This window comes from Neomonachus schauinslandi, chromosome 8 (genome assembly GCF_002201575.2).
Source record: "Neomonachus schauinslandi chromosome 8, ASM220157v2, whole genome shotgun sequence".
NCBI lineage: Eukaryota > Metazoa > Chordata > Mammalia > Carnivora > Phocidae > Neomonachus > Neomonachus schauinslandi.
In genome coordinates this window covers 31,373,877-31,399,198 of record NC_058410.1, presented here as the reverse complement: position 1 = coordinate 31,399,198, position 25,322 = coordinate 31,373,877, and the positions used below count along the sequence as shown (strand labels likewise).

At 40.4% G+C, this 25,322-nt stretch overlaps 1 protein-coding gene across 1 annotated transcript; it reads right to left on the bottom strand.

Annotated features, from left to right (window-relative positions):
• Nucleotides 1–213: 213 nt before the first annotated feature.
• SLC18B1 (solute carrier family 18 member B1) lies at nucleotides 214–25,322 on the bottom strand. Its single transcript, XM_021693182.1, has 14 exons — nucleotides 25,138–25,322; nucleotides 23,900–24,039; nucleotides 19,401–19,496; nucleotides 18,635–18,708; nucleotides 17,200–17,347; nucleotides 14,061–14,217; nucleotides 9,748–9,884; nucleotides 7,474–7,575; nucleotides 5,587–5,678; nucleotides 4,363–4,458; nucleotides 2,628–2,702; nucleotides 1,597–1,690; nucleotides 1,451–1,500; nucleotides 214–1,225 (listed from the first exon to the last, which is right to left on the bottom strand). The coding sequence occupies exons 1-14, from the start codon at nucleotides 25,178–25,180 to the stop codon at nucleotides 1,159–1,161; spliced, it is 1,371 nt and encodes a 456-aa protein (XP_021548857.1). The 5' UTR covers nucleotides 25,181–25,322; the 3' UTR covers nucleotides 214–1,158.

Below are 25,322 nucleotides of genomic sequence, written 5' to 3'. Positions count from 1 at the left end.
AATTCCTCAGTCACTTACTCTTTCGTATCACCATGTTTTTCCCTTCATGACAACTCTGGAGGATAATGGGAGATTCTGGTATTTATTTATAGTTTGTCCATTCCACCGGAATATAAGTTCCGTAAAAGCAGAGATTGTGTTTATTTTGATCACACCTAAATTCTTAGCATCTCGCAGCGTGTCAGTTCAGAGAAGTCATTCAATAAATCTTTTTGAATTAATACACAGATAAAACCATTACTTTTATTTTAAAAAAAGTGTAAATGTGGCTACTACTGCATGAAAACACATCAGGAGGTATGAGAACAACACAAGAGGGATTCACTCATATCAAGCAACAGCATGGATTGCACTTGACATCAGATGAATCCATTCCCTAGAATACAATAAGCATTCCTGTGAGCTTACTTGCTCTGGGAATGGGATACATCTACCAGAAATATGTTTAAAAAAAAAACAAAAAAACAGGTGGTAGAACTGAAATAGGGACATTAAGGGAAATGGATAATGTTCACTAAGCATTGTTTATAAATCCAGATCCTAATTCAAAGTATGTTACAAAAAGGGAAGTCTGAAGTAATGTTATTCTTATACCTCTCACAAAAACAATACTTCTAGAAAAGCTGAGGGCCTGGGAATTTTATAGAGTTTTTGCATGGGAGGCAGGAATTTTGCCTTTTGAACAAGAACAAAAATCTTAGGACACAGAGAAAGCATGCCTTTTAAAAACTGATTTCACAGTAATTACTCTATACATTTTGAGTAATCTTTATATTACTTTTAAGCATATCAAACTAATTCATTTATTTCCCTGTTAATAAAGAAAAGGTACATTCACAGAATTAGTGCACTTAAAAAGTAAACAGAGGAAACAGGAGCTCGAGAGTCAATAACCTCTTCAATGGCAAATTTGATCACCTCAAAACACAAACTTTTGCTGATTTTCAACTGCTCTTCTCATACTTAATGTTGCAAATATGGCTGGTTTAGCAGGCCAGCTTTTCAGGACAGCCCAACACAGGACAATCCAAAAATGCATTGAGACTTGTATAGAGTCCATGGAGTTTTGTGTGTAATATTAAGAAAACCCTTTTAACTTTGATGTTCAAGGCCAGGAGCATCCTTCTCCCAATGCGTATGGATCCAGGATTCTTAAGGCTAGATTTCATCAGGTAAGAGGGCAGTCCGTTCCTCCTCTGTACCCAGGATATTTTGGAGTTTAGATCTGCATTGAAAGAAAAAAAAGAAGAGAACCTCAATATTTCCCATCTTAAAAAAAAAAACCTAGTACCTACATCTCTACCTTTCCCCCTAAATGCATCTACCAAGTAATGAGGCTTTGAGTGCCCAGAAATCTGCTGACTGGAAAAATAGATATAGAATGGTTATTTCTTTTCCATTCCCACAGGTTGATTTTTAAAGGGGAAAAAAGCTCAAGAGTTGACCATACCTTCTTCTCCGTGAGTGCTCCCACAGATAAAACAAGCCCATCGTTAGTCCCTTGAAAACAATTAAAGGGACTGGTTAATGCCAATTCTCCAGGTCACATTTTTCCACAAATGTAAGGAAGATGAAAACAAAAGACTGATTACTCACACTTGTTAGAGCCCAAAGGCCTTGGACAGCAGCTGCCCATTCAAAACCAATTTTCTCATACAGAAATCCACCCAGTGTTGGTCCTATAAAAGCACTAACAATAAAAAGAAGAGTCTTAAATAATGTTAACAACAACAACAAAAAGAATTACTTCCTAAAGGCTGCATGATTCCTCGATCATAAATCTTCATTAAATTGGAACCGTAAGCACTAAAGACAAAAGCCAGTTCCTGGACAGAGCACTGGGTGTGAGAAAACAATTGTACTTGATAATGACGATGTTCAAATCTTTTAAACAGTTCTAAAATTATAACTGTTTCTGAAAAGTTGGTGCCTTACAGAAAAATTTTAAAAAGGTGACACGCCCCCAAAAGAATCTTTATATTATTCTCTCTATTCTTCTCAGTATTTGTATTTATTTATTTTTTTAAGATTTTATTTATTTATTTGTGAGAGAGAGAGAGAGAGCACAAGCAGGGGGAGCGGCAAGCAGAGGGAGAAGCAGGCTCCCTGCTGAGCAGGGAACCCGATGCAGGGCTCGATCCCAGGACCCTGGGATCATGACCTGAGCCGAAGGCAGACACTTAGCCGACTGAGCCACCCAGGCGTCCCTCAGTATTTGTATTTAAAATAATTTAATTTGGTACATATTTATTGGGATATACTACAATGACAGCACATGGTTACCCCCCAGGTATAGCAAAGAGTAAAAAATGAACAAATGAATGAAGAAATGAATACATTTTTAAAACTTGAGATACGCCCGTTAAAGGAACTTAGAAAGATCACTTAAAAAAGACAAAACATAGGGGACCATTTTGATGAGGTTTTAAAGCTGCTGGTATAACCACTGATCTTAGAGGCAGAGGGGGTGGGTTAGGACTCCAGCTCTGCTCTAAACGGATTAGGTGCCTTTCGGCAATTCATCGGACTTCTCGGTGTCAATTTATCGGACTTCTCGGTGTCAATTTCTTCACGGAAATGAAGACAGCATTTTCCATCTGGCAGGTGTGAATGAAATGGCTACTCACCCAACTGACCACATTGCACTGAAGAGACCTGACACGAGTCCCAAGGTGCTTAATCCCTCTTCAAAGCCATTTTCGCTGCAGACACACAAGAGTAGATGTTATGAAAAGGGAAACCTACATGAAAGCAAATAGTGTGTGACAGGTAAATTAAAATAGACCGGAAATGATCTGAACAAAACCAACAGCCAGAACACTCCATTTCTAAGATGAAAAGCTAATCTAATTTGAAGGAATTTTCATAGTTATGTTGACTCTGTGGTTTTCTAAAAATAATTTTATTGCATACATAAAGCATGACATTGAGTCATGACCCATTTGCATGAAATCTCATAAAAAACACATAATTAACGAAAAAAATCTTAAAATGAGATGAACATGCAAGGAGAATAACGGGAAACATTTAGAAAACCCAGAGGCAGCTCCTTATTGCTCGGAGAATTGTTGACTTGAGCCAGCAGAGCTCGTGCTATTCTCCCTGCTCCAGATCCCTTGGTGTTCTTCGTCATCATGCCTCCTAAACAAAAGACTGGTGGCCAAGTGACAAATGCCTGCTGTGATACTGGGATTTATAAGAAATATATATTTCTTACTATATAACAGGAAGACCTCCTGTTTCTGGCATAGAGCCCCGAATACCCTTGCAATTTCCTGGGGAAAGCAATTTCAAGTGCCTTTGGTCATGTTAATGAGTTGAGTCTTAGGGGCTGGATGCCAAGAGAGCCAAGCATGTGATTAGAGGGTTAGAACCTTCAGTCCATTCCTGGAACCCCCCACCTCTGAGGAGGGGACAGGGGCTGAAGGTTGAATCCATGGCCAATGGTCACTGATTTAATCAACCGTGGGTATGTAATGAAGTGTCCCTAGTAAACCAAAAGGACAGGATGAGAGAGCTTCCAGGTTGGTGAACCAGAACCCTTCCATATGCCAGTGTGTGGGGCCCCAAACCCCACAAGGACAGAAGCTCCTTTTATCAGGACTTCACCCTGTGGATCTTTTCATCTGCATGTTGATTTATATCCTTTAATCTCTTTTGTAATAAACCAGTAAATCCAATGAGTACACTGGTTTCCTGAGCTCTGTGAATCACTCTGGCAAATTAACTGAACTTAAGGACATTGTCATGGGAACCTCTGATTTACAGGCTAGTCAGTCAAGTACACGTAACAACCTGGACTTGCAATGAGCACCTGCAGCACAGGGCAGTCTGTGGGACGGAGCCCTTCACCTGCGGGATGTGATGTTCTCTCCAGGTAGATAGTGTCAGAATTGAGTTGCGTTGTAGGACACCTGGCTGGTTCTGGAGAGTTGTTTGGTGGTGTAGGAACCACCCCCACCTCCTAAACCCCCCAACACACTGGAAATGGTACTAGAATCATTTTACCTGGTGATTGTATGCCCTTGTTGTGGACCTTCTCCACGAGAAGGAAACAATGCTGAGACCTTCCCATTGTGCTTTGGCTTTTCAAAAGTATATGTGTTCCTAGACATAAACCAAGCCAAGCCTCGATCCACAACTCATTTTACCTATCGCTGTGTTAATATTACCATATATTGTCCTCTGTACTATAGTATTATCACATATACTATCTATATCACAATACTGTGTGACATAAAATCATGAAGATTTGGTCTTGTGAAAAAAACTCCAGCATCCTACAAAACTGAGAAATTCAAGAAAGCTTGTGATGCTCCCTGCTATTCACAACACGGCTCCTCAAGCACAGAAGTAACTTACTACGCACAACTGAGGATCTCCGGGATAGTTGGAATTATACTCATTCCTGCAGAGATACCGTTCAGGACTAATATTAGCACCAGCAGCCAGAGCTGACTGCAAAAGAGTTTTGGAGAAAGAAACAAATCAAAACAACATTAGCATGTTGACAGACACAAAACCTCACATTAAGGAGGGCAGGCTGAATCCCAGAGATCTTGTTTCACAGATTACATGACTAGTCTGCCTCATTCCCACCTGATCCCACTTCATTCAGTGACAGCACCCTTACATTTTGGTGGGGGGGGGGGTGGGGGAAGTCAATTCACCATGGTATCTCAATTCCTTTGGTCACACACGTTGCCTGGAGTCAACATGGTAAGAGGTTATCACCGTACAAAATCTTTTCAAAACTGGCTGAATGTTAATGTTGCTACTTCAATCACTTAGCTTTGAAGTTCAATTGACTGAAAAAAACGGTGTAGAAGGGAAGTGGTAAAGGAAGTGACAGGAAACTAATTTTGTTCCACTTCCTGCGCTGTGCCATTTACTTAATATCCATTTCCCCATTAAATCCTTGCAGCAATATCCTGCCAAGTAAGCACTATGATCAGATAAGAAAACTGAGGCTCTTGGAAGCTAAATGATTTGCCGGAGTTCCCATATCTAGTAAGTGGCAAGGGCAGGATGCAAACCCAAATCTGAAGGACCCTGAGATCCTTGCTCTTCCATGTCACACTTTATCCCAGGATTACCTGAAAAGCTCTAAGCTCCCTTTATTTCAGCAAACAAATTACATTTAACAAGCTCCAATGAGCAGCTACTACATGCTAAGAATGAGACAGAAACAAAAGAAAATTTGATCCCAGTCTCAAGGATCAAGAAAGAACAGAAAAAACAAAAACATACTGTAAGAACTATCAGCTAAAAGTAGGTAGCAACAAATGCTATTTTTAAAATAAAGTACAAACAAGCGTGCAGTTGAAATGCAAAGGGAAAAGAAGCATTTTTCCTCATTTGAGATAGATTTTAGGCATTTCTATTCCTATTGGCTTGTACTACCGTTAGCTCCGAATAAGGTAAAATACTGCCAGTCTAACAAACAATTCACTATAGTCCTAAATCAAGGTAATTATTGAAGTAATAAGGTTCAAAATATGAAGCCATGCCCTCGTCCCACCAAAAATTTCTTTAATAATTCTTAACGCTATTCTGCCAAAAATGCAGAAAGAGGAAAAACATTACCTTTTAATGTGCAAGACTGGGATAGGTCCTAAGAGCATGTAGCATCCTGCCGTGATTATGTTTCCCCAAACCAGAAACCATTTCCTCAGATGCTGGTAAAGAGAAGGAGAGTCCAAAAAAACCCTGAGACGTAAAGCTCCTCCATAAACAAAGCATATGCAAAAAAAATCATTGAAGAACACAAGCCAGGACATGAAAAAAATCCAAATACATTGAAGAGAACAAAACTTTACATTTAAGAGAAAATAGGTAGATGGTAAACAGAAAAGCAAAGACCATATACCCCGAGCTAGGGAGTTTCTAAGGACAGGGATTCCCTGGGAAGGGAGTGTATTATAGATTTTGCACACGATGAACAATTCCAAAAATAACAATTTAAAAAGCAGGCACCACAAGGAACTACCTGGTAGATGCAATCCACAGTCACATTATTTAAAAAGTACCCAATAAAATTATTCCTTTTAAACGACTTGAGTGCAGGCTGAAAATTCTTGGGGCAAAATATCTGCTCAGTTATAGAAGATGGTCTTAACATGTATCATATGATCTCACTAATATGAGGAATTCTTAATCTCAGGAAACAAACTGAGGGTCGCTGGAGTGGTGGGGGGTGGGAGGGATGGGGTGGCTGGGTGATGGACACTGGGGAGGGTATGTGCTATGGTGAGTGCCGTGAATTGTGTAAGACTGATGAATCACAGACATGTACCTCTGAAACAAATAATACATTATATGTTAAAAAAAAAAAAAGAAGAAGATAGCAGGAGGGGAACAATGAAGGGGGGGAGACGAACCATGAGAGACTATGGACTCTGAGAAACAAACTGAGGGTTCTAGAGGGGAGGGGGATGGGTTAGCCTGGTGATGGGTATTAAAGAGGGCACGTACTGCATGGAGCACTGGGTGTTATATGCAAACAATGAATCATGGAACACTACATCAAATGATGTAATGTATGGTGATTAACATAATAAAATAAAATTTAAAAAAAGAAGTGGGGATCAAAAAAAAAAAAAGAAGACGGTCTTATAAAACCAAGCTCCAAATGCTGTTTAAGACACTTGCTTTTTGTCACCCAGATTACGAAGTAATCACCATGTAATTTAGGTCTTGATAAATATTTACGTAAGTTTAATGAAGAGGAGAAATGCAAAATAAATAAACAAACACTAAAGCCACAGAAGCTGGAGATTTGGTGATCAGTACTGTATACCAATCATCTGGACTGAATGGTTTAGACCTAGGCAAAGGAGAATAGAAGGGATTGTCTATCAGGATGGCCACAGGATAGCCAATGTATATTTATGTAGCCAATCCTTTCATGCCCACAGAAAATCTAAATTATCTCCACTCAATGTGCCCAAGTCCTAACTACTTCTGGGACTCCGCCCTAATTTTTAAGGCCAATCCCAATGTTCTTTTGCATCAGGGGACTTTTTTCCTTTAGAAAGTCAAATCCAATAGTTTGTCAACAGCTTCAGTACAGACTCCTTTTTCCCCAGAAGAAGCAATTAATAGTGAATTTTCTCAGAGTGATGGCAGGTTGGAAGACACTGGAACCTCTCCATTGACTCCAAAAATTGAATATAGAATTTAAATGTTCTTGGCCCCTCAAAAATAAAAATTAAAAGATGATATAGAGGTGGTGGATGTGTTAATTAACTAGATGGAAGGCACTCTTGTATTTGGATCCCAAATCACCATGGTGTACACTTTAAATATCTTACAATTTTATTTCTCAATTATATATTAATAAGCTGAATTTTTTTTTAAAAGATTGAATATCAATTCTAATCAGTGGACCTCTAGAGTTCCAGAAGTACAGTCGGAAAACCACTGGTCTAAATATACAAAAGTGATTCTTAAATGTAGATTCAGTGTACGTACTGGTATTTTATCACTCAGTAGTCCAAACAATGGTGAAGAAATGGCATAGGATAGTGCCAAACCCAGAAATACCAGTCCCACATATCCAGCTGGTAAATTAAACTGCAAAAGAAATTTTATATTAGAGTTATGTCTTTAAGTCATTTTTAAAATAAATATAAATCTTTTCTAGCCACTTCTTCAGTTCTTGTCACCTTGAACTGCTACCACTCAGCATCCTTCCTAATTGTGATCTTACTTTTGTAAACAGATTCCTTTTTCTCTATGAGGGGAAGAAAAACCTAACCAGAGGTCAAAAGTCCTAGATGTCTTGCTTTGTAGCATTTGATTTTGAACATATAATTTTGCTTCTATGACTCATAGCATTTTTTACATGTAAACCAGCGTTTCATAAACGTTAGTGTGCATTGGAATTACTCGGAGAGCTTCAAAGACGTTCTTAGTTGGAAACAAGGTGCTAACGTGCCTTGGTTCAAGGGATGAAAAAAAAAAGAGGTTCTTAGACTTCAGCCCTAAGATTTCTGATTCAGAAGGTATGGGACAGGACCAGAGAATTTGCATTTCTTTTCTTTTTTTTTTTTTTTGAGTAGGCTCCATGCCCAGCATGGAGCCCAACATGGGGCTTGAACTCACGACCCTGAGATCAAGACCTTAGCTGAGATCAAGAGTGGGACACCTAACCTACTGAGTCACCCAAGCACCCCAAGAATATGCATTTCTAATAAGCAACCAGGTGATGCTGACTGCTTATAGACTGAAATGCACTGGTGTAAAAAACACTGAGGATGATATCTATCCTAACCACTTCAAAGGGATGTTAATATCTAATTAAAGAATTAGATGGTAGGATACATTACAAAAGGCTTTTAAAACAGTAAGCTACCACACAACTTTGACATTGTAACTATTACCACCTTTCTTTGGTTAACTAAGTTGTTCTCATTTTCCTTAATTTCCTTAACTAATTCTTTTAAGTAAGCCCATGAAATTTATATATCAGTCCATATGTGTTTTAAAAATTTTTATGACAAACTAGTCCTTTAAAGATACTAGTAGGGAGAAAAAAAGTCAGAGGTGTCTTCTTCTGATTTTATAACTGGGGGAGACAGGGTGGAACCCTCCTACCCTAAAAGGCTAGGTGACAAATGACGGGACAGTAAGCTGCCAATTCAAACAACTGGTGAGAAGTCAGAAGAATGGCAACAGGTTTTTGATAGAAAAACAGGAAAATACAAAGCTACATCTCTAAGTGCATTTAGAAAATGTATTTAGAAAATAATATTTGTAAAGATTTCTGATAAAATAGTTATGAGCAACTTGCACTTACCAAAGATTGGTTATGATATTTTTTCCTTGGTTAGGCAGAAATTCTTCAGAGGATAGAAAAATGACATTGTTGATGATGGGAAGGGCATGTGTCATCATAAACACAAAATATGTTTCTTGTTACCTCATGGATGCTCACGCAAGATATTATATTATTTTCTAAATGTTGGGCCAGGCACTAAAATCACAGTCTCTACAGTCTCCACAAATCTTTTTGGGTATCTCACACACCCAAAACCGTCTCTAGTGATTTCGAGGAGCTGTGTTTCTGGTAACTGTGCTTTTTGAATTCCCATACCTCACATACAGTGTGGGCTGCAGTTAGAGTTCTGCCTTTATAAACACATATTAATTCTTCCAGTATATCAGACTTAGTAATGCACTTTATCACATTATTAATCTTTTTTTCAGAAATATCTAAGAGCAAATTTCTACAACAACCAACTTTTAAATTCAACATTTATTTTCCAGCACTCAAAAAAAAAAAAAATTGAGAGAGACTCTTGATTCCTTTCTACCATCCCAGATTAATATATTCCATAGCCATTTCATCTTATGTAATAGCCTGAAAAGTAAGTGGACCCAGAGGGGATCTGTTAGAGAAGAACATTAAATGAGCTACTGAGTACCCCAAATGTCTCACTGGAATTCAAACAAGTAGAGGAAAGTGTCCTTGTCCAGCAGCCAGACCTGTGAGGACTCAAGCAAGACCTTAAAAAGGAGACAAGTATTCGGGCCACTTAGTGAAAAGCTTCTTTCGTTTACCCTGAATCAGACCCCTAGTCAAAGGGATGTCACAGAGGGAAGGTACAGGCTACACTGGGGTGCAGTTCTCATCCTGTCTCCTTCTCACAGTTATCCAGAGCTCTTTCCACAAGCAGGACCCAAGAGCAAGCAATCATACCTACCTTCTACAGTGCAGAGCTCTTTGACAATCAGGTTACCTACCTTCTCCAGAACAAAGAGAGACAGAGTAGGATCAAGGAAGCCAAAACATGAGCTGAGCGAGTTGATGACGAAGGCTATGAGAGCGACCTTGGGTAAAGTGATGAGTTTCCAGAATGAGTGTTCGCCTGGATCAGAGTCTTTGGGTAAAAATTTAAAAAAGAAAAAAAAAAAAAAGAGTAATTAAAATTTTGAACTATTTTGAAAAGTAAAATTGGTAAGGCCATCTTTATTTGGTAATCAAAATAACTGCACCTCTGAGTTTGCCTAAAATTGCCTATTATCTATATCTGCATATAAATTATTCAAACCTAGACGCCCGATTGAGTTTTCTTAAAAACAATTTCTCAAATTCATAAAGAATCAAGTGGAAGCAGAGTGTGAGGAGAAGAGAGGTCTTAGGTTACAGGTTATAAATGAGAAGCAAGTGAGGCCTTTCCCAGATGGGATAGAGAATATGTAAATTTAGATTTGGTGCATGGGAAAAGCCAGAAGCTTTATCGAGGAACAATGTGTGTATAGTGAGAAGGAATCTAAGTTCATCAAAGAGCACAAAACAATTTTTTTTTTTTTCTGATGGCAAAGAAAACACCAGATTGAGAGGGATGCTACTGAATCATGCGTAAACTACACTGGCATTCAAGGTCAACTGCGCGGACCTCACTTCTAGCATTCCCCTTGCAGGAACCCAGCTTCTTCACTGCTCCCAGCAATAGGAATGGTTGTTTCCAAGCCTTGAGTCACATGCCATGACTCCTTTCTTTTCCTCCTGCTATTTTTTCAAATTCTATCCACTCTGTAAGGTCTGGCTGTGGCCCACAAATTTTACCTTCCTCTGTTTCCTACCTCACTTCTGGTCTCTACCATACCTTTCAGCACCTAAACTACATTTCATTTTACATTGTTTACTATTGTTTGGTGATTTTCCTATCTTCCCGTTAATTTACTGAGCAAAATCTTTGCTGAGTCAGATACCATGCAAAACGCTAGGCAGACAAAGGCAAAGAAGACAGACCCAGGCCCTGTCCTCACAAAGAAGTTACAGGAAGGAATGGAGAGAGCTAGGATGGAACTAGGAGGGAAACTTTCAGAGCATATGAGAGGACTGCCTTAACCAACCAACCAAACAAACAAAATCAGGGAAAGCCATATAAAGAAGGCTTCCCTAAAGTAGTGATATCTAAGTTGATGCCCAAAGCATGAGCTTAAGATGAGCAAGCAAAGAAAGAGGAAAGAATAAGCCAGGCACATTATTCCAGGAATGGTACCTTCCAAGACTCAGAAGTCAGGAAAACTATTCTGTGTTTGAGGAAATGAAAGGAGAGAAGCAAAGCTGGAGGATGGAGATTGGCGTAGGGGTCACCAGCAGCGTGGAGAGAGATCATACTGCAGAAGCATGTTTATGCAAGACTCTGTAAAACATGCTTAGAAGCCTGAGAAGTCCCTAGGGAATCCAAACAAGGGGGTAGGAATCAGATCTGTGGTTTAAAAAGACCTCTCTGTGGCCTTGGGGAGAATGAAGACAAGGGGACCAGTCAGGACCTGCTCCAGTGCTGGACCAGAGATGATACTGGCCAGGTGTGGACATGGAAGTTCTTCGAGGGCGAGGATCAGCACTTGTAGATTCTCATTTCTCCAAAAACACTTGTCATGGTTCATTACTTAATTCTTGTGAATAAGGATCCAGTATGGAGCAAAATACAAAAAAAAAGTACAAAGAATGGTTCAAGAATTTTGAGTGTTACATTTAGACTTGGTCAGGATCCAAGGGATAAAGTTAAACTATGATGTTAGTTTCTTATTTATCAGCCAAATAGTCAATGGTGAACCAAATGTGAGCACAGTCCAGGATGCTCAACTATAGGAGGTGTGCAGTTAGACTTAGAAAGAGGACAAACACCACCATATGGCTTGGTGCAAAAGGGCCAGCAGGGAGAGACTTCATTTGGTGTGGATTTTGAATGGTTTATTAAAGATGTTCATTAGTCACCTTTGAGATATAAATTATAGAAGATCAATTTTAATCGGTTATATTTATTTGCATATAAAAGGCATTATGGATTTAGGGTATAAGATAAACTATTATGGCGGAAATGGTCACCTTCTCTAAATCCAAAGTGGGAAAAATGAGAAATCACAATGAGAATACATAAGAACGCCCAAAGAAGCAAACACATGAGTTTAATTAAACTGTGGAAGAAACTCAAGTAATGAAAACCCCTTAGGATGAGATATCTGCTTCAAGAGACACATGGCAGAATCACCTGGGGAGCTTTTCTAAGCTACTCGGGTACTGTCTCTGCTCCCCACAATTCTGCCCTATTCTTTTAGGGGGATGGGACCCCTGGTTGACAATGCTGCCACAGGAAGCTATTGTTAGAGGTGGGGAAGCAGGGAGGGAAGTGGGGTACCCCTTAGGTGTGAGGGGGCAGGAAAAATGCTGACCACCGCAGCACTACTTACTCGGCATTTAGTTGGATGATTGAGAAGGTTCAGAAAGACTTCCCAGAAGAGGTAATACAAAGTAAGTTTTGAAGGATGAGGAGGGGTCAGAGCAGATGGGAAGGGGAGAGATTTCAGATCATGTGATTCCTCTACTGAAATCTCACAACAGTTCCTCATGGCTTTCAAGACAAAGTTCACATTTCACAGATTTAGGGATTTTGAATAAGAGGACTGGCACATCACATCTGTGACCATTTTAGAAATACTTCATTAGAGCAGTACAGAAGAGGGGACTTGGTGAGCAGATACAAAGGATGAGAGAGAGGGAGAGACTAAAGTTGACTCTTAAAACCCCAAAGCTAGAACCACGCTGTCTTATGAGTCTAGAAGGAGGTAAAGGAGTGGGGTAGAACTTGTAGGACACAAAATTCTGCCAATATCATCAAAATAAAAGAAAATTTCATTTTCTAGCTTCTATCCATAAGCTCTCCAAAAACATTAATTTTAGTAAGTACTCCTTCACAGGAACACCTAAATCTGTATTTACAGTCTTACATTATCAATCTCAGAGTTTTTTTTAATGCCAGTTTTTTCCATTCAATCTAAATAGAAGATCCTTCCATAGATGAACAGCAACTTTGCCAAACCATTTTGTTCATGAAAATATAGCTAACTGGGCCTTTGTTAAGTTCAATGAAAATGCTGGGAGGTTTTAATTGAGGAGTAACAGAAATGAGGAGAAATAAGTGCCAAGTAACTAGGCTGGTGGCAGTCAGGAGGGGCTGCAAAAGATACCATGTGGTGGGGGGAGGAAGGAGATAAGGAGAGCAGGCCAAGACTCTAGAAGTAAAGATGAGGGGGCGGTCCAGGGCCTCATCACAGAAGTTCTAAATACCCTGTCCTACCATGAATTAATAAGCAAAGTCTTTTTTCCCTATACAGTGTGGTAAAGCGTTGACAGAACTCTTTTCCCCACTGCATGAGACTCTGACCTGGTGTCAGTTTCTTGATTATCAGCCCAGTGTTCATCTGTGAACCAAGCAACCAGGATGCTCGACCACAGAAACCACTATCTTACAAGCAGAAAGACTGACAGCACCACCTTGCGTTTCAGGGGGGTAGTGCTTCTCTAGAAACTTTCTCTAGCTCTCTCCTCTCCAGCCTTCAAGTGAACTCTCCAGCTCTGTTCCCTTCATCACCTGATAAGGGTCAAATGCCAACGATGTTACTAGGCAATCTCGCTGGTAATAAAAATAACCCTTTTGTGGTAAATGTCATCTGTAGATAAGGAACTAGAAATGAAACGCCATGCTTGGTGTCTCCCTGAGTGTGCGGACTCGGGCGTGTCCCTCATGGCGACCCTAGCAGCTATGTCCGTGGAGCTGTTATAGGATAGGTTGACTCTTATGTGGCATGAAGGTTTGAAGCCAGGGTGACCACCAGTACTGCCCGATGCTGCTCTGTGTTCTCCCACTGGCAGCTGGGAGAACCACTGAGGAGAAGGTGTGAGCCCGCCCTCTTGCCTGCAGGCCTTCCAAGAAGACAGTGCCATTTCTGGCCTTTGATAACTTGTCATTCCGAATGTTGAATTAAGTCCAAGAAGACCTGTGACGGACACTTCACAGGGGGATGTTTTATGATGAGAAATTAAATATTTGTTAGTTCTAAAGGTTAGAAAGAATTTGCAATATATAGAAATTCATATAACTGTCTACAGCAACAGTTCTGAAAAGAGAATCAGTTCTTTCAGGGTGTTCCATAAATCTATTATCGATTATATAAAATAAAGTATTTGTTAAATTGGTCTCCTATAAAGGCATAAAAATTCTTAAATTTCAGACTCTTAAAATGAGTAATAAATGCGGTCTTACCATAATTAGGTAAAATGTACACGTTGAGTGGTACCATCAGCAGAACTATGCATCCCAGAAAAATAAAAGGCACCTCATAGCCAAAGGATTGATACAAGAAGCCACCTAAAGGAGGCCCTAACACTAGTCCCAGTCCAGAAAAAATCTCAAGACTTCCCTAAAAATGGGGGAGGGGGGGAAAGAAAATTGAGTCATTATAGTTTGTTTGAAGAATTAACAAATAAAGATTTAATGGACACTATCTGAAAAAATTCTATCCACTTCACAATTTATACACACAAACCCACACAAACCCAAGATGAGCCAAAAACTTAAACATACATATTGAAATCATAGAAATACTAGAAAAATAAAATATGGCAGGCTTTTTTTTTTCTTTAAAGATTTTATTTATTTATTTGACAGAGAGAGACACAGCGAGAGAGGTGGAACACAAGCAGGGGGAGTGGGAGAGGGAGAAGCAGGCTTCCTGCAGAGCAGGGAGCCCGATGCGGGGCTCGATCCCAGAACCCTGGGATCACGACCTGAGCCAAAGGCAGACGCCCAACGACTGAGCCACCCAGACACCCGGCAGGCTTTTTTTTTTTTTTTTTCCGGTAATACTTATGGTGGGGAAGTTTTTCTAATTGCAACATAAAACTCACAAGACACAGAAGAAAAAAATTCATAAATCTGATTACATGAAAATATGAAAAACAATGAATGGGTTAAGTACATCAAAAGACAAATGAAGAACAGGGAAAAAATACTGACAAAGGACTAATTTCCCCAATTATATCAAGAGAGCTAATACTAATCAATGGGGTGGAAAAATGAACAACCCAATAGGAAAATGAGCAAATGCTATAAGTAGACTATTGACACATAAAACAAAACTCAACCTCACTTTCAAAAGAAGCGAACGGTTAAACCGCAAGATACAAGTTTTAACTAATCAGCCATCAAACGCTCTGCTGCCAAGAAAGTGAGGAAAGCAACCCACACATACAGTGCCAGTGAATGAACACAGGAGGGTGATTTGGCAAATGTATCAATATTACAAACGCACATACTCTCTGACGCAGAATGCCATTCTGGAAATTTAATTTGTGGGCACAGCCGTAAAGATGTGATGTGGTATCTACACAAGCTTATGTGTTGCAGCACTGCTTGCAGCAGCAAAAGATGTAGACAATCTAAATATTCATCAACACTTTGAGTAAACTATGGCTGTACGTTACCTCCATGTAATGGAGAACTATAAAGTGCCACTAAAGGGAAAGAAACAGTAAGAAACTCTTCGGATGCAGGCGAGAAAGAACTCCAAGATGATTTCACTGTTAGTATAAGAGCAAGGCTCTGACGAGTGTAGAGTATGCTACCACCAGTGTAAAGGGAGCAAAGGGGGAAGGAATCATGTCCTGTGTGTGAGCATGTTCACACCTGTTCATACATACATGGAATCACTCTAGAAGGAAACTATAATCTCTGCGGCCTCCTGCGAGAACGATGCTGGACTGCGTGCCTGGACAACAGGTGTGCCCATGAAGGTGAGAAAAAGTAATACATAGAATACACTCATTACATTCTATATTTCCTTTGGCAACTTTTGAATTTTGCACCGTATAAAATTCTTTTTGGTTAAAATTAAAATCAACAAAACAGTGCTATGGAAGATATTGTACTATTAAAAAACTCATATAGAAATTGTGCCATTTTAAACCAATCTAGTCTTTAGGGGTGCTAAAGCAGAGACTGTGGCCGGCAACCTAGCATCCTCAGACCTCACAGAGGACACAAAAGTAGTCCATTGGTAACTTTCAATTTCATAAAGAATATAGGAATTCTGCATTTAGTCACAAGGAAACCCTCCAGATCAACTACCATGTTAGGTGTGTCAGCTTTTGGCTGCAATTTTTATACAGAAATGGGGTATGGCAACATGAATTTCCCCTATTGATCAGAAAATCGAAGGGACTATTGCCGTCATCACAGGAATTTCTTGGGCAGCACCTTCCAGAGTGTTCCACAGAACAGCAGTTCTTGAAGAGTCAAAAAGTGGTTCCATAGTCAAATTGAGTTGTGGAAAATTAAATAAAATATCTTTACTACAGGATTTCTCAGAGCCTTAATACAGTCACGTGAAAGTTGGAGGACAGCACAGGTACACTCCAAACATTTTACCCACAAAACCTTGTTTTACAGAGCATGTCAATGGCCTCGTGTTCTTCTGAACCATTTCTGAGAAATGTATTTCTGGGAAATGTAAACAGCACACCTGTTACGGTGGCCACCACTGCATGCCACATTGCCCCAGAACCTAAAATGAGCCTGAGCAGCCAGCTAGCTAACTACAGATACAGATATTTAACAAAAAGTGGGAAGAAATAATTACCTACACAGCAAAAATACTAATGGCCAAAACTATAGTATTAATATGGATAAATAAGGGCATTCTTGGCACTAAGCTGATGAGGTCCTAAAGTCTAAAGGACAATTATTCCTTCTGAGGGCTGCATCTGGTCTGATATGCAAACCACAGGTCCTTCAGGAGTGCATGGGTCCAGAGGAGAGAGCCATAAGAGAGCCTGCTTGGGGTCTGAGACAGTAGCCAAGAGCTGAGACAGAAATCTGGTATGTCACTAATATTAGATGTCCAGGCAATATATGGGAATGTATGTCAATCAAGTTCTGCATTTGGGGGAAAGTAAGAGAGCACACAAGGACTTCAAGCTCTCTCAGATTCCTACCATGAATGTGGGAAAAGTAGAGGAAGGATTCGAGCATGAATCAAGTGTCCGGCCACTAGGGAATTGTCCACTGTTGCTCAGTCACAGTCTGGGTACAGAGAGACAACAAAATACTACTGGGGAGCTCGTTTTGTTCGGTTTTGTTTTTAATGGTAAAAAGAATATTTAGTGTGAACCACACTTACCTGTCAAACTGCTCATTGAGGGAATCCTAAGCATAGGAAGAGACCTAAATAAGACTAATGGTACATTTGCTGACAGCCTGCTGCTGGAAGTAGTAATTGGGGTAAAAGGTAACCAAAACACCGAAAATAGGAAAAAGCAGATCTCAAAGAAAGTGTCAACTTGGAAAGGGCAAATATTTTAGCCTACATGAAGAGGAACATAGGAAACATGTATGAAATACATACCAACACCGTAGCCACATTATTTGGAAAAGCCTTTACAAGAATGGAAAAAGAAGCAGTTATTGCCGCCGCAAAGCTGACTGCATCTGCCACTCTCACTAGAAAACACATAGCAATAAATATTGGTCCTTCTGGAACTTGATCCAATACACTAAAAAAGAACAAGACAATTCACAGATGCCAGGCTGGTTTCTATTGTATCTCGACTCACTGAAAATAGTATCTCATCCACAGTTCTCACAATAAATCTCTTTAGAATATGATTTTTTTTTCAGTTGCTTTGTTATACTTTCAGTAGAAGGGAATTATCTCTTTGTTGGGTGACAGTCTGAGTCATAGTGACAGTTTCATTGCCCTTTTGTGCTGACATAACTGGGCCTCTACGTGATAATCCTAAATCGGCTTTCTGAAGTATGTAGAATCACTCCGACAAGAACATACACAAAAGAAAGACTCCTTGGTCTCAGGTACCCCTCAGTGGTAGGACCCAAATCTTTAAGGGGAAAAAAAAAAAAAAAAAAGAATACAGAAAATAGAAGGCCATCCCTCCTCCCCTGCAAAATAAGAAAAAGTGAAAAAACAAAAAACAAACAAAAAAACCCACTTAGTTGGATTATGAAGGCTTCCTGACCTTACTTCATCATAATCTTACCATATTCTTTCCATTCCTCTATGTTCCCCAAGAAGTTGTGCAGGCTCTTCCATATGATTTGCCACTATGTTGTTGGTGCAAGGACTCTAAGCTTAAGAACTTCTACAGCTATTTTGCCTCTGGCACTTATTTTCCCTTTTCTGGGGAAACAGCACTGGGGGGAACCGTTCCGAAGGGAGCACATGACTCAAACCCGGCCAATCAGAGCGCCCCCCTCCCCCCCCCCACTGCCCGTGTTGCAGGGATGGGTCACCAACAAAGATCAGGCCAATGGCTCCGTTCTGTGAATCTACTGGAAGCTCAGGAAAAGTGGGAAGCTGCTGGGGAATTCTTCCTATGGGAGCTTCTGGGGAACTCTTGCTACCACAAGGGGACATCCTGTCCAAGAACACAAGAAGAGGAAAGCAAAACCAGGAGCTTAAGATTTCCGATGACGTTATTTTAACATCTGTCTCCTGAGGTGCTTCAGCTGATTCTTTAATGCAGGTTGCGCTTGAGCCACAATATATCCGTGACTCAGAAAAGTGAGTTAAGTTTCTGTCACTCACACTCGTAGGAGTCCTGATGAACAGATTCAGAAGCCACTTAATGGTAAGTCCTTAGAAGACCCTTTCCTTCATTTGCCCTATCCTCTAAACACCCAGTTCCCTTCACCAATAGCTACATGCTGGGCCCTCAACAGGCAATCAACGGTACTGACTGATTTAAAGAATCCATTAACATTTTAAACTGAAGATAAATTATGAAATCTGTTCAAGCTCCCAAACATATCAGAACATGACTTACCCAAAGAGAATTGTAACTCCTCCTGAGACAAACATTCCTGCTACAAACATAAATTTTGCTCCAATTTGTACAAGCTATAATAAATGTCAGAGAAGAGTGGTAAATTGATGACTGTTACAAGTCCACATCCACATAAACAAATCCACTGCATCAGAAAATATAAGGTTTAGGAAATATACATATACAGTTAATATAAGATTATAATAATTATTTAGTGGAATGACAACATACATTGCTTGCAAACATGGAATAAGTGGAATCAACCCATTATGGTAAATGAAATAAGTCAGTCAGAGAAAGACCAATACCATATGATCTCATTCATTTGTGGAATTTAAGAAACAAAACAAACGAGCAAAGGAGAAGAAAGACACAGAGACCCAAACCAAGAAACAGATTCTTAACTATAGAGCACAAACTGATGGGTTACCAGAAGGGAGGTGGGGGGGGGGGGATGAGGGGAATAGGTGATGGGGATTAAGGAGGGCACTTGTTGTGATGAGCACCAGGTGTTTCATGGAAGTGTTGAATCACTATATTGTGCACCTGAAACTAATATTACACTGATGTTAACTAACTGGAATTCAAATAAAAACTTTAAAAAAAAAAAATCAATCAACCCTAAGAATGGAACCATCAACACCATAATTCATAAAATATAATGGTGGCTATTTCTGTATCAATGGAAATTCTAGACTTATAAATTAGAATAACTCATTACACAATATATAAAAATTAAAATGTTCATATGAACTTTAATACTTACATATTTTCCGAATACCAAAGATGCCAGCAAGTCAAACAAAGCGTAACATCCAAAGATCATACCCGTAACTGTATTGCTGACTCCTTTCTTTTTAGCCTTTAAAGAAACAGAAAAGGAAACAAAGTTTGAAAGACAAATTCTCATCCATGTGGAAAGATGGAGCTATAAGATCAGAGCATTGTTTTCTTGTAACATTTTTCTGCATAGCAATTTCAAAGATTATCATTTTAAAATAAGCAGGGGGCGCCTGGGTGGCTCAGTTGGTTGGGCGACTGCCTTCGGCTCAGGTCATGATCCTGGAGTCCCCGGATCGAGTCCCGCATCGGGCTCCCTGCTCCGCCGGGAGTCTGCTTCTCCCTCTGACCCTCCTCCCTCTCATGCTCTCTGTCTCTCATTCTCTCTGTCTCAAATAAATAAATAAAATCTTTAAAAAAATAAAAAATAAATAAAATAAAATAAGCAGGATGGGGAAGGAAGGGAAACTAGAGTAAAACCTAGTCTCTGACATGAAAACCGTTCTCTCACCATACCCATAAGGAATTGTTGGCTTTATAACCTTGAGAAAGAAAAACAAAGCTGGAGGCAACGTATTTCATGATTTCAAAAATAAATTACAGGGGTGCCTGAGTGGCTCAGTCGGGTAAGCATCTGACTCTTGATTTTAGCTCAGGTCATGATCTCAGGGTCATGAGATCAAGCCCCGCAGTGGGGCTCCGTGCTGGACATAGAGTCTGCTCAAGATTCTCTCTCTCCCTCTCCCTCTGCCCGCCCCCTGCCCCCACTTTCACACATGCATGCACACTCTATTAATTAATTAATTAATAACAAAGCTGAAGTAATTAAAACAGCATGGTACTGGCATAAAGACAAACATATGGAACAGATTAGAGAGCCTAGAATTAAACCCACACACATATGGTCAACTGATCTTCTACAAGGGTGTCAAGGACACAAGGAAGAAAGGATAGTCTCTTCAACAAATGGCACTGGGGAAACTAGACGTCCACAAAAAAAAGAATGAATCGGACCCCTGTCTTACACCCACTCACAAAATCAACTCAAAATGACTTAAATATAAGACCTGAAACTGTCAAACTCCTCAAAGGGGGGTGCTTCTTGACGTTGGTCTTGGCAATGATTTCTTGGATTTGACACCAAAAGCTCAGGCAATAAAACCAAAAGTAGACAGATGGGATGAGAACTCGGCGATCAATAAGCCAAGGAGAGAGGCCTGAACGGACCCCTCCCTTACAGTCCTCAGAAGGAACCAACCTTGCCAACACCTTGATCCCAGACTTCCAGCATCCAGAACTGTTAGACAATGAATTTCTGTTGTTTAAGCCACCCAGTTTGTGGTACTTCGTTATGGCAGTGCTAGCAAACTCAATGGGCACCTCAACAGGAAGGTATCATCAAAGGAGTCAATAAAGATATGGAAAGAACATTCACTGGTCAAGTCCCATTATCCATGCATGTCCTTTGCTTAGTCGATCTGATAAGTATTTAATCCTAGAGTCTGGCATTATTTATACAATGGCTTTGCAACTAACATTTATTGGAATCTCACTATGAGCCAGGATCTCTATTAAGTGCTGTTTTACATGCTTTCTAACAACAGTTAAATAAGGTATGTATTTTTAGCTGGCCCCGTTTTATAGATGAGGAGGCAGACGTGCAAAAATTACACAGTCATGGCAGCCATGATAGTTTCCATCTTGAGCAGGTTCCCACATTCGCTGTGGAGCTGGGATGGTGACTTCAGATATCCCGGAACTACACTCCATGGCAGCAGCTAAATATCACTTTTGGAATGTGGAGGCTGCTTCACATTAGAAAAGCACGAATAGCTATTAAAAGCAATTTCTAGTTCACATGTTGTCCTGTGACAAAGAAGAAGGGTGCCAGAAAAAGGATGAGTAGAAATAGGAATCTTGCACAAGAATTTAAGAAGGGCCCTGTTTCTCCTTTGTCTCATTAGCTCTAGCTAATAGGAAGGATACATGCAGGAGGAAAGGTAAGTTTTCCCAGGGCATTTGGCAACCACTAGGCTTTATTTTAATAAGAAATGAAAAGGAAGAGCCCACTCTTTGTATCTAGATCTTTTAAAGTTAGAATGCTCTCTCCCTGCCTCTGTCTTCTTTCCTTCAGCCTTCCCTCCTGTAAACAAAAAAACTAAATCAAAAACTTAAAAGTACAGCATAGGGAGTATCAATACTTCAATAACTTTGAATGGTGACACATGGAAACTACATTCATTGTGGTGAGCACTGCATAATGTATAGAACTGTCTAATTGCTATGTTGTAGACATGAAACTAATATAACAATGTACGTCAACTCTATGTCAACTTTTTTTAAAAAGATTGGAAAAATTATTAACAAAATAATAAAAAATCAGGGCTCCTGGGTGGCTCAGTCGGTTAAGCGTCTGCCTTCAGCTCAGGTCATGATCTCAGGGTCCTGGGATCGAGCCCCACCTCAGGCTCCCTGTTCAGCGGGGAGCCTGCTTCTCCCTCTCCCTCTGCCCCTCCCTCACCTCATGCTATCTCTCTCTCACTCTGCTCTCTCTCTCCATCAAATAAATAAATAAAATCTTTAAAAAAATAAATTAAAAAAATAAAAAACCACACATCTGTACTCTGGTTTTCCTTTGTATTCCACTAAGAGGAAGCCAATATTAGTTGCTCTGAGTTCCAACTAAGCCAGGAAATGCTCTGCTAACTTGTTCCAGTTACTCTAGTTCTTCTCTTAATTCCAGAGGCTCTACCCATCATTTTATTTCCTGAAACCCAAAATTGATCAGGCTACTCTGTCTTGTTCAAACATCCCGGATGACTTCTCGCTGACATCTTTGGCATGCAGGGAAGGACCCTTGCCTTCCAGCTCCCCCTGCCTCCACTGATCTGCTGCCTCCTCTTGGACCTCCCTCCAGCCCAGGCCCAAACCACATCAAGTTGTCTGCTTTCCCCAAGAACATGCTATTTACTTTGGTAATCCCATGACTATCTCAACCTATTTCTTTCCTACAACACCTTCGCCTCTGTTGTTCACCTTGAGAACTACATTTCTCAAGACTCACCTTGGATCTATCCCATGAAGTCCCTTTGAGTACTACCCCTTTGTCTCCCTCCCTCTCTCCTTCCCTCACTACCCTCACACAGGACAAAATTAACCATTCCTTTCTCTAGAGTCTCCTAACAATTTGAATAGCCTTTTGGTAAAGGGTGTCCAAATACTCTGCAACTTACGTTTTTTTCACTCCCAATGGATTGACAAGAGACGGACATTTTCCTGATCTCTTTTCTGCCCTAACACATCCAAAGCCTGCATACCCTAGAGCGGGAGGCCATTAACCCTCCCACTCCCATTCAGTAAAGAGAACTAAACGAGGCCTGTCACTGAACTGCTGAGTCTTGTCTTCATTGGCAACATGATCAGATTCTTACTATTCTGCCTATCCCTTATGGAGTAGCTGCAGAGACCAAATGGGATAAACATGTGGGAAAGCACACGGAAAACTAAAAAGCACTGTATGGGTACAGAGTCACATTGTTCCTTCAGCAGAGAAGCCATTTCCATCCTCCTTGGTAACACACAGAATGAAGGACTCCATGTTATCAAGGCAGTGAGAGGACTGAGAGTGCAGTAAGAGCTGAGGCTTTGGCAAAGAGTGCAAAGCCAGTACCAGTCCTTTCAGGCTACATCCCACCCATCTCCAGATTTCAGGTGGATTTTTGAGGAGTTAATTCCCTTCGAGTCTGTGTCAGGGCGCCAGGGTGGCTCAGTTGGGTAAGCGTCTGCCTTCGGCCCAGGTCATGATCTCAGGGTCCTGGGATCAAGCCCCGTGTTGGGCTCCCTGCTCAGCGGGAAGGCTGTTTCTCCCTCTGCCCTACTCTCTCTCTCTCTCAAATGAATAAATAAATAAAACCTTTAAAAAAAAAATTCCCTTTGAGTCTGTGTCATGACCTATAAAGCCACATAAAAGGCAATGATTGGAAGGAACTAGCAAATATTAATCAGAATTCCTCCTTGGCACAAACCATCACTACTAGATCCCATAAGAAATTCAAGTCGAAAAAGGGGGATTTAGTGGGACCATGTCTTTCTAATTCCAAAATCTTAATAAGCTAAAAACTCCAGGAGACAAACTTCCTGTCTTAGCATAGACCTTTTGCAATAATGCTAAAATCTCGATTACTCAGAGCACCCCCTTTGTTTCAGTTGCAGAAACCAAACAAAGATTGATCAAACTACATGGTAAGCAAAGTAATCCTCAGAAGGTCAATTATATTTAGGTGAGTTATCTCCCAAGAGGATTTTCTTTCTGACTGGATTTTTTTCTCTGGTATCAAATATTCCATCAGAAGTCTTACTGTTTACTAAAGTTATATGCATCATCTTTACTAAATGCAGATTTTTACATTTTACACACGATAAAATGAAATAATTCAAAGTGCTTCTTAAAAAATTAAAATTCATAAAAATATAAAAATGTCTCACCTCCTTGGGGAAAAAGGGTCCAAGGATAGAATAGCACATCATAGAACCCAAGTTAATGGAAGCTGCTGATATCAGTACAAAGAGCTGTTCTCTTGAAAGCTGTCTGGGTGTCTCTCTTGCATTTCCTGGAGGGTCATCACCTTAAATGCAAACATGCTACAATTACAGGCATATAATTGGGATTACTGATCAAAGTTTGCCACTTTTGTGCACGCTGAAGATAATATTTGCAGAGCTAAGAGCTATTTTGAATATAGCACATTTGACCAAATGTAATTGAAAACATATCATTTTCAGGACAGAATTTATCAAACCATCTGATCTGTCTTGCCTTCACTATTTCTTCCACTTTAATAAATTCCTTCAAGAAGGAGGAGGCAACAAGGAGATCTCCAAAGGGTACTGCTCTCTAAAGTATAATGTAATTTCTCCAGCTACTAGCTTCATATGCTACATGGACTCAAAATGTTCCAAGCACGTCAAGTTAGCTGTTCATTAAGCATTCTAGGGTAGTATTGAAGTTAAGTGTAAGCAGGAGAAAACAAGCTAAAGCATTCAATTGGCGAATGAATACTTACAATGGCATGCTGCTGGAAAGACAAGTCCCACAAATCCACACATATGTTACATAATAACTGGCCTTTTGCATTGACTATTTCAATACTTATTTTCAGGGCTAAGTGTTCATTTAATTTAAAGGCAACAGGTCAATTACTCAGTTTCAAATATTCAGCAAATTTATCATTTTTAAATTCAATGGCTTGGAGAAAAAGAAATTCAAGTAAGAAAACTACTTGGTTTGCTCTACTTTTCAGAGGTTGCTATTGCAGTCCAGGAAAAAAATAATCTGTGCAAGATGAGGAAGTCTCAAGAATCTCTGTAAAACTTCTGGAATAGATGAGGAAGGGAACTGAAAGTTAAAGGAGGGAGCAACAGTAGGTGCTCGAAATGTAATGTTCACCTTTGTCTAATGGCATCTTATTTGAATGCGTTCCCAAACACACGATATTTATAAAAGCAGCGCTACAGAGGAGAAAAGTCTTCAGAGACTTCGCTCACCCCGGCCCTGAATTTTAACCCCCTCCAGAGAGAGAGAAACTCTAACCCGAAGCCCCCCGCCAGGCCCCAGCCTTTTCGAATCTCTCCCAAACAAACCAAGCTAAAACTAATTCAATCGTCGATAAAGGGGACAGGACCCACGCCACCAAGGGGTGTCTGTCCGCGCCGCTCTCGGTCACCTCGGGGGAGGCGTGGGCCCTCCTGGTCCCCCGGCGCGTCCATGCGCGCGATGCGCGGTGCGCCGACTCTCACGCCGCGGCTCCGGGGTCCAAGCCCGCGCCCTCGGACTCGACCTCGCAGGAGCCACGAGCTGGCGGCGCCTGCTCAGCCTGATCCTGGCATTGTCGATTCCCCTCGGGAAGCG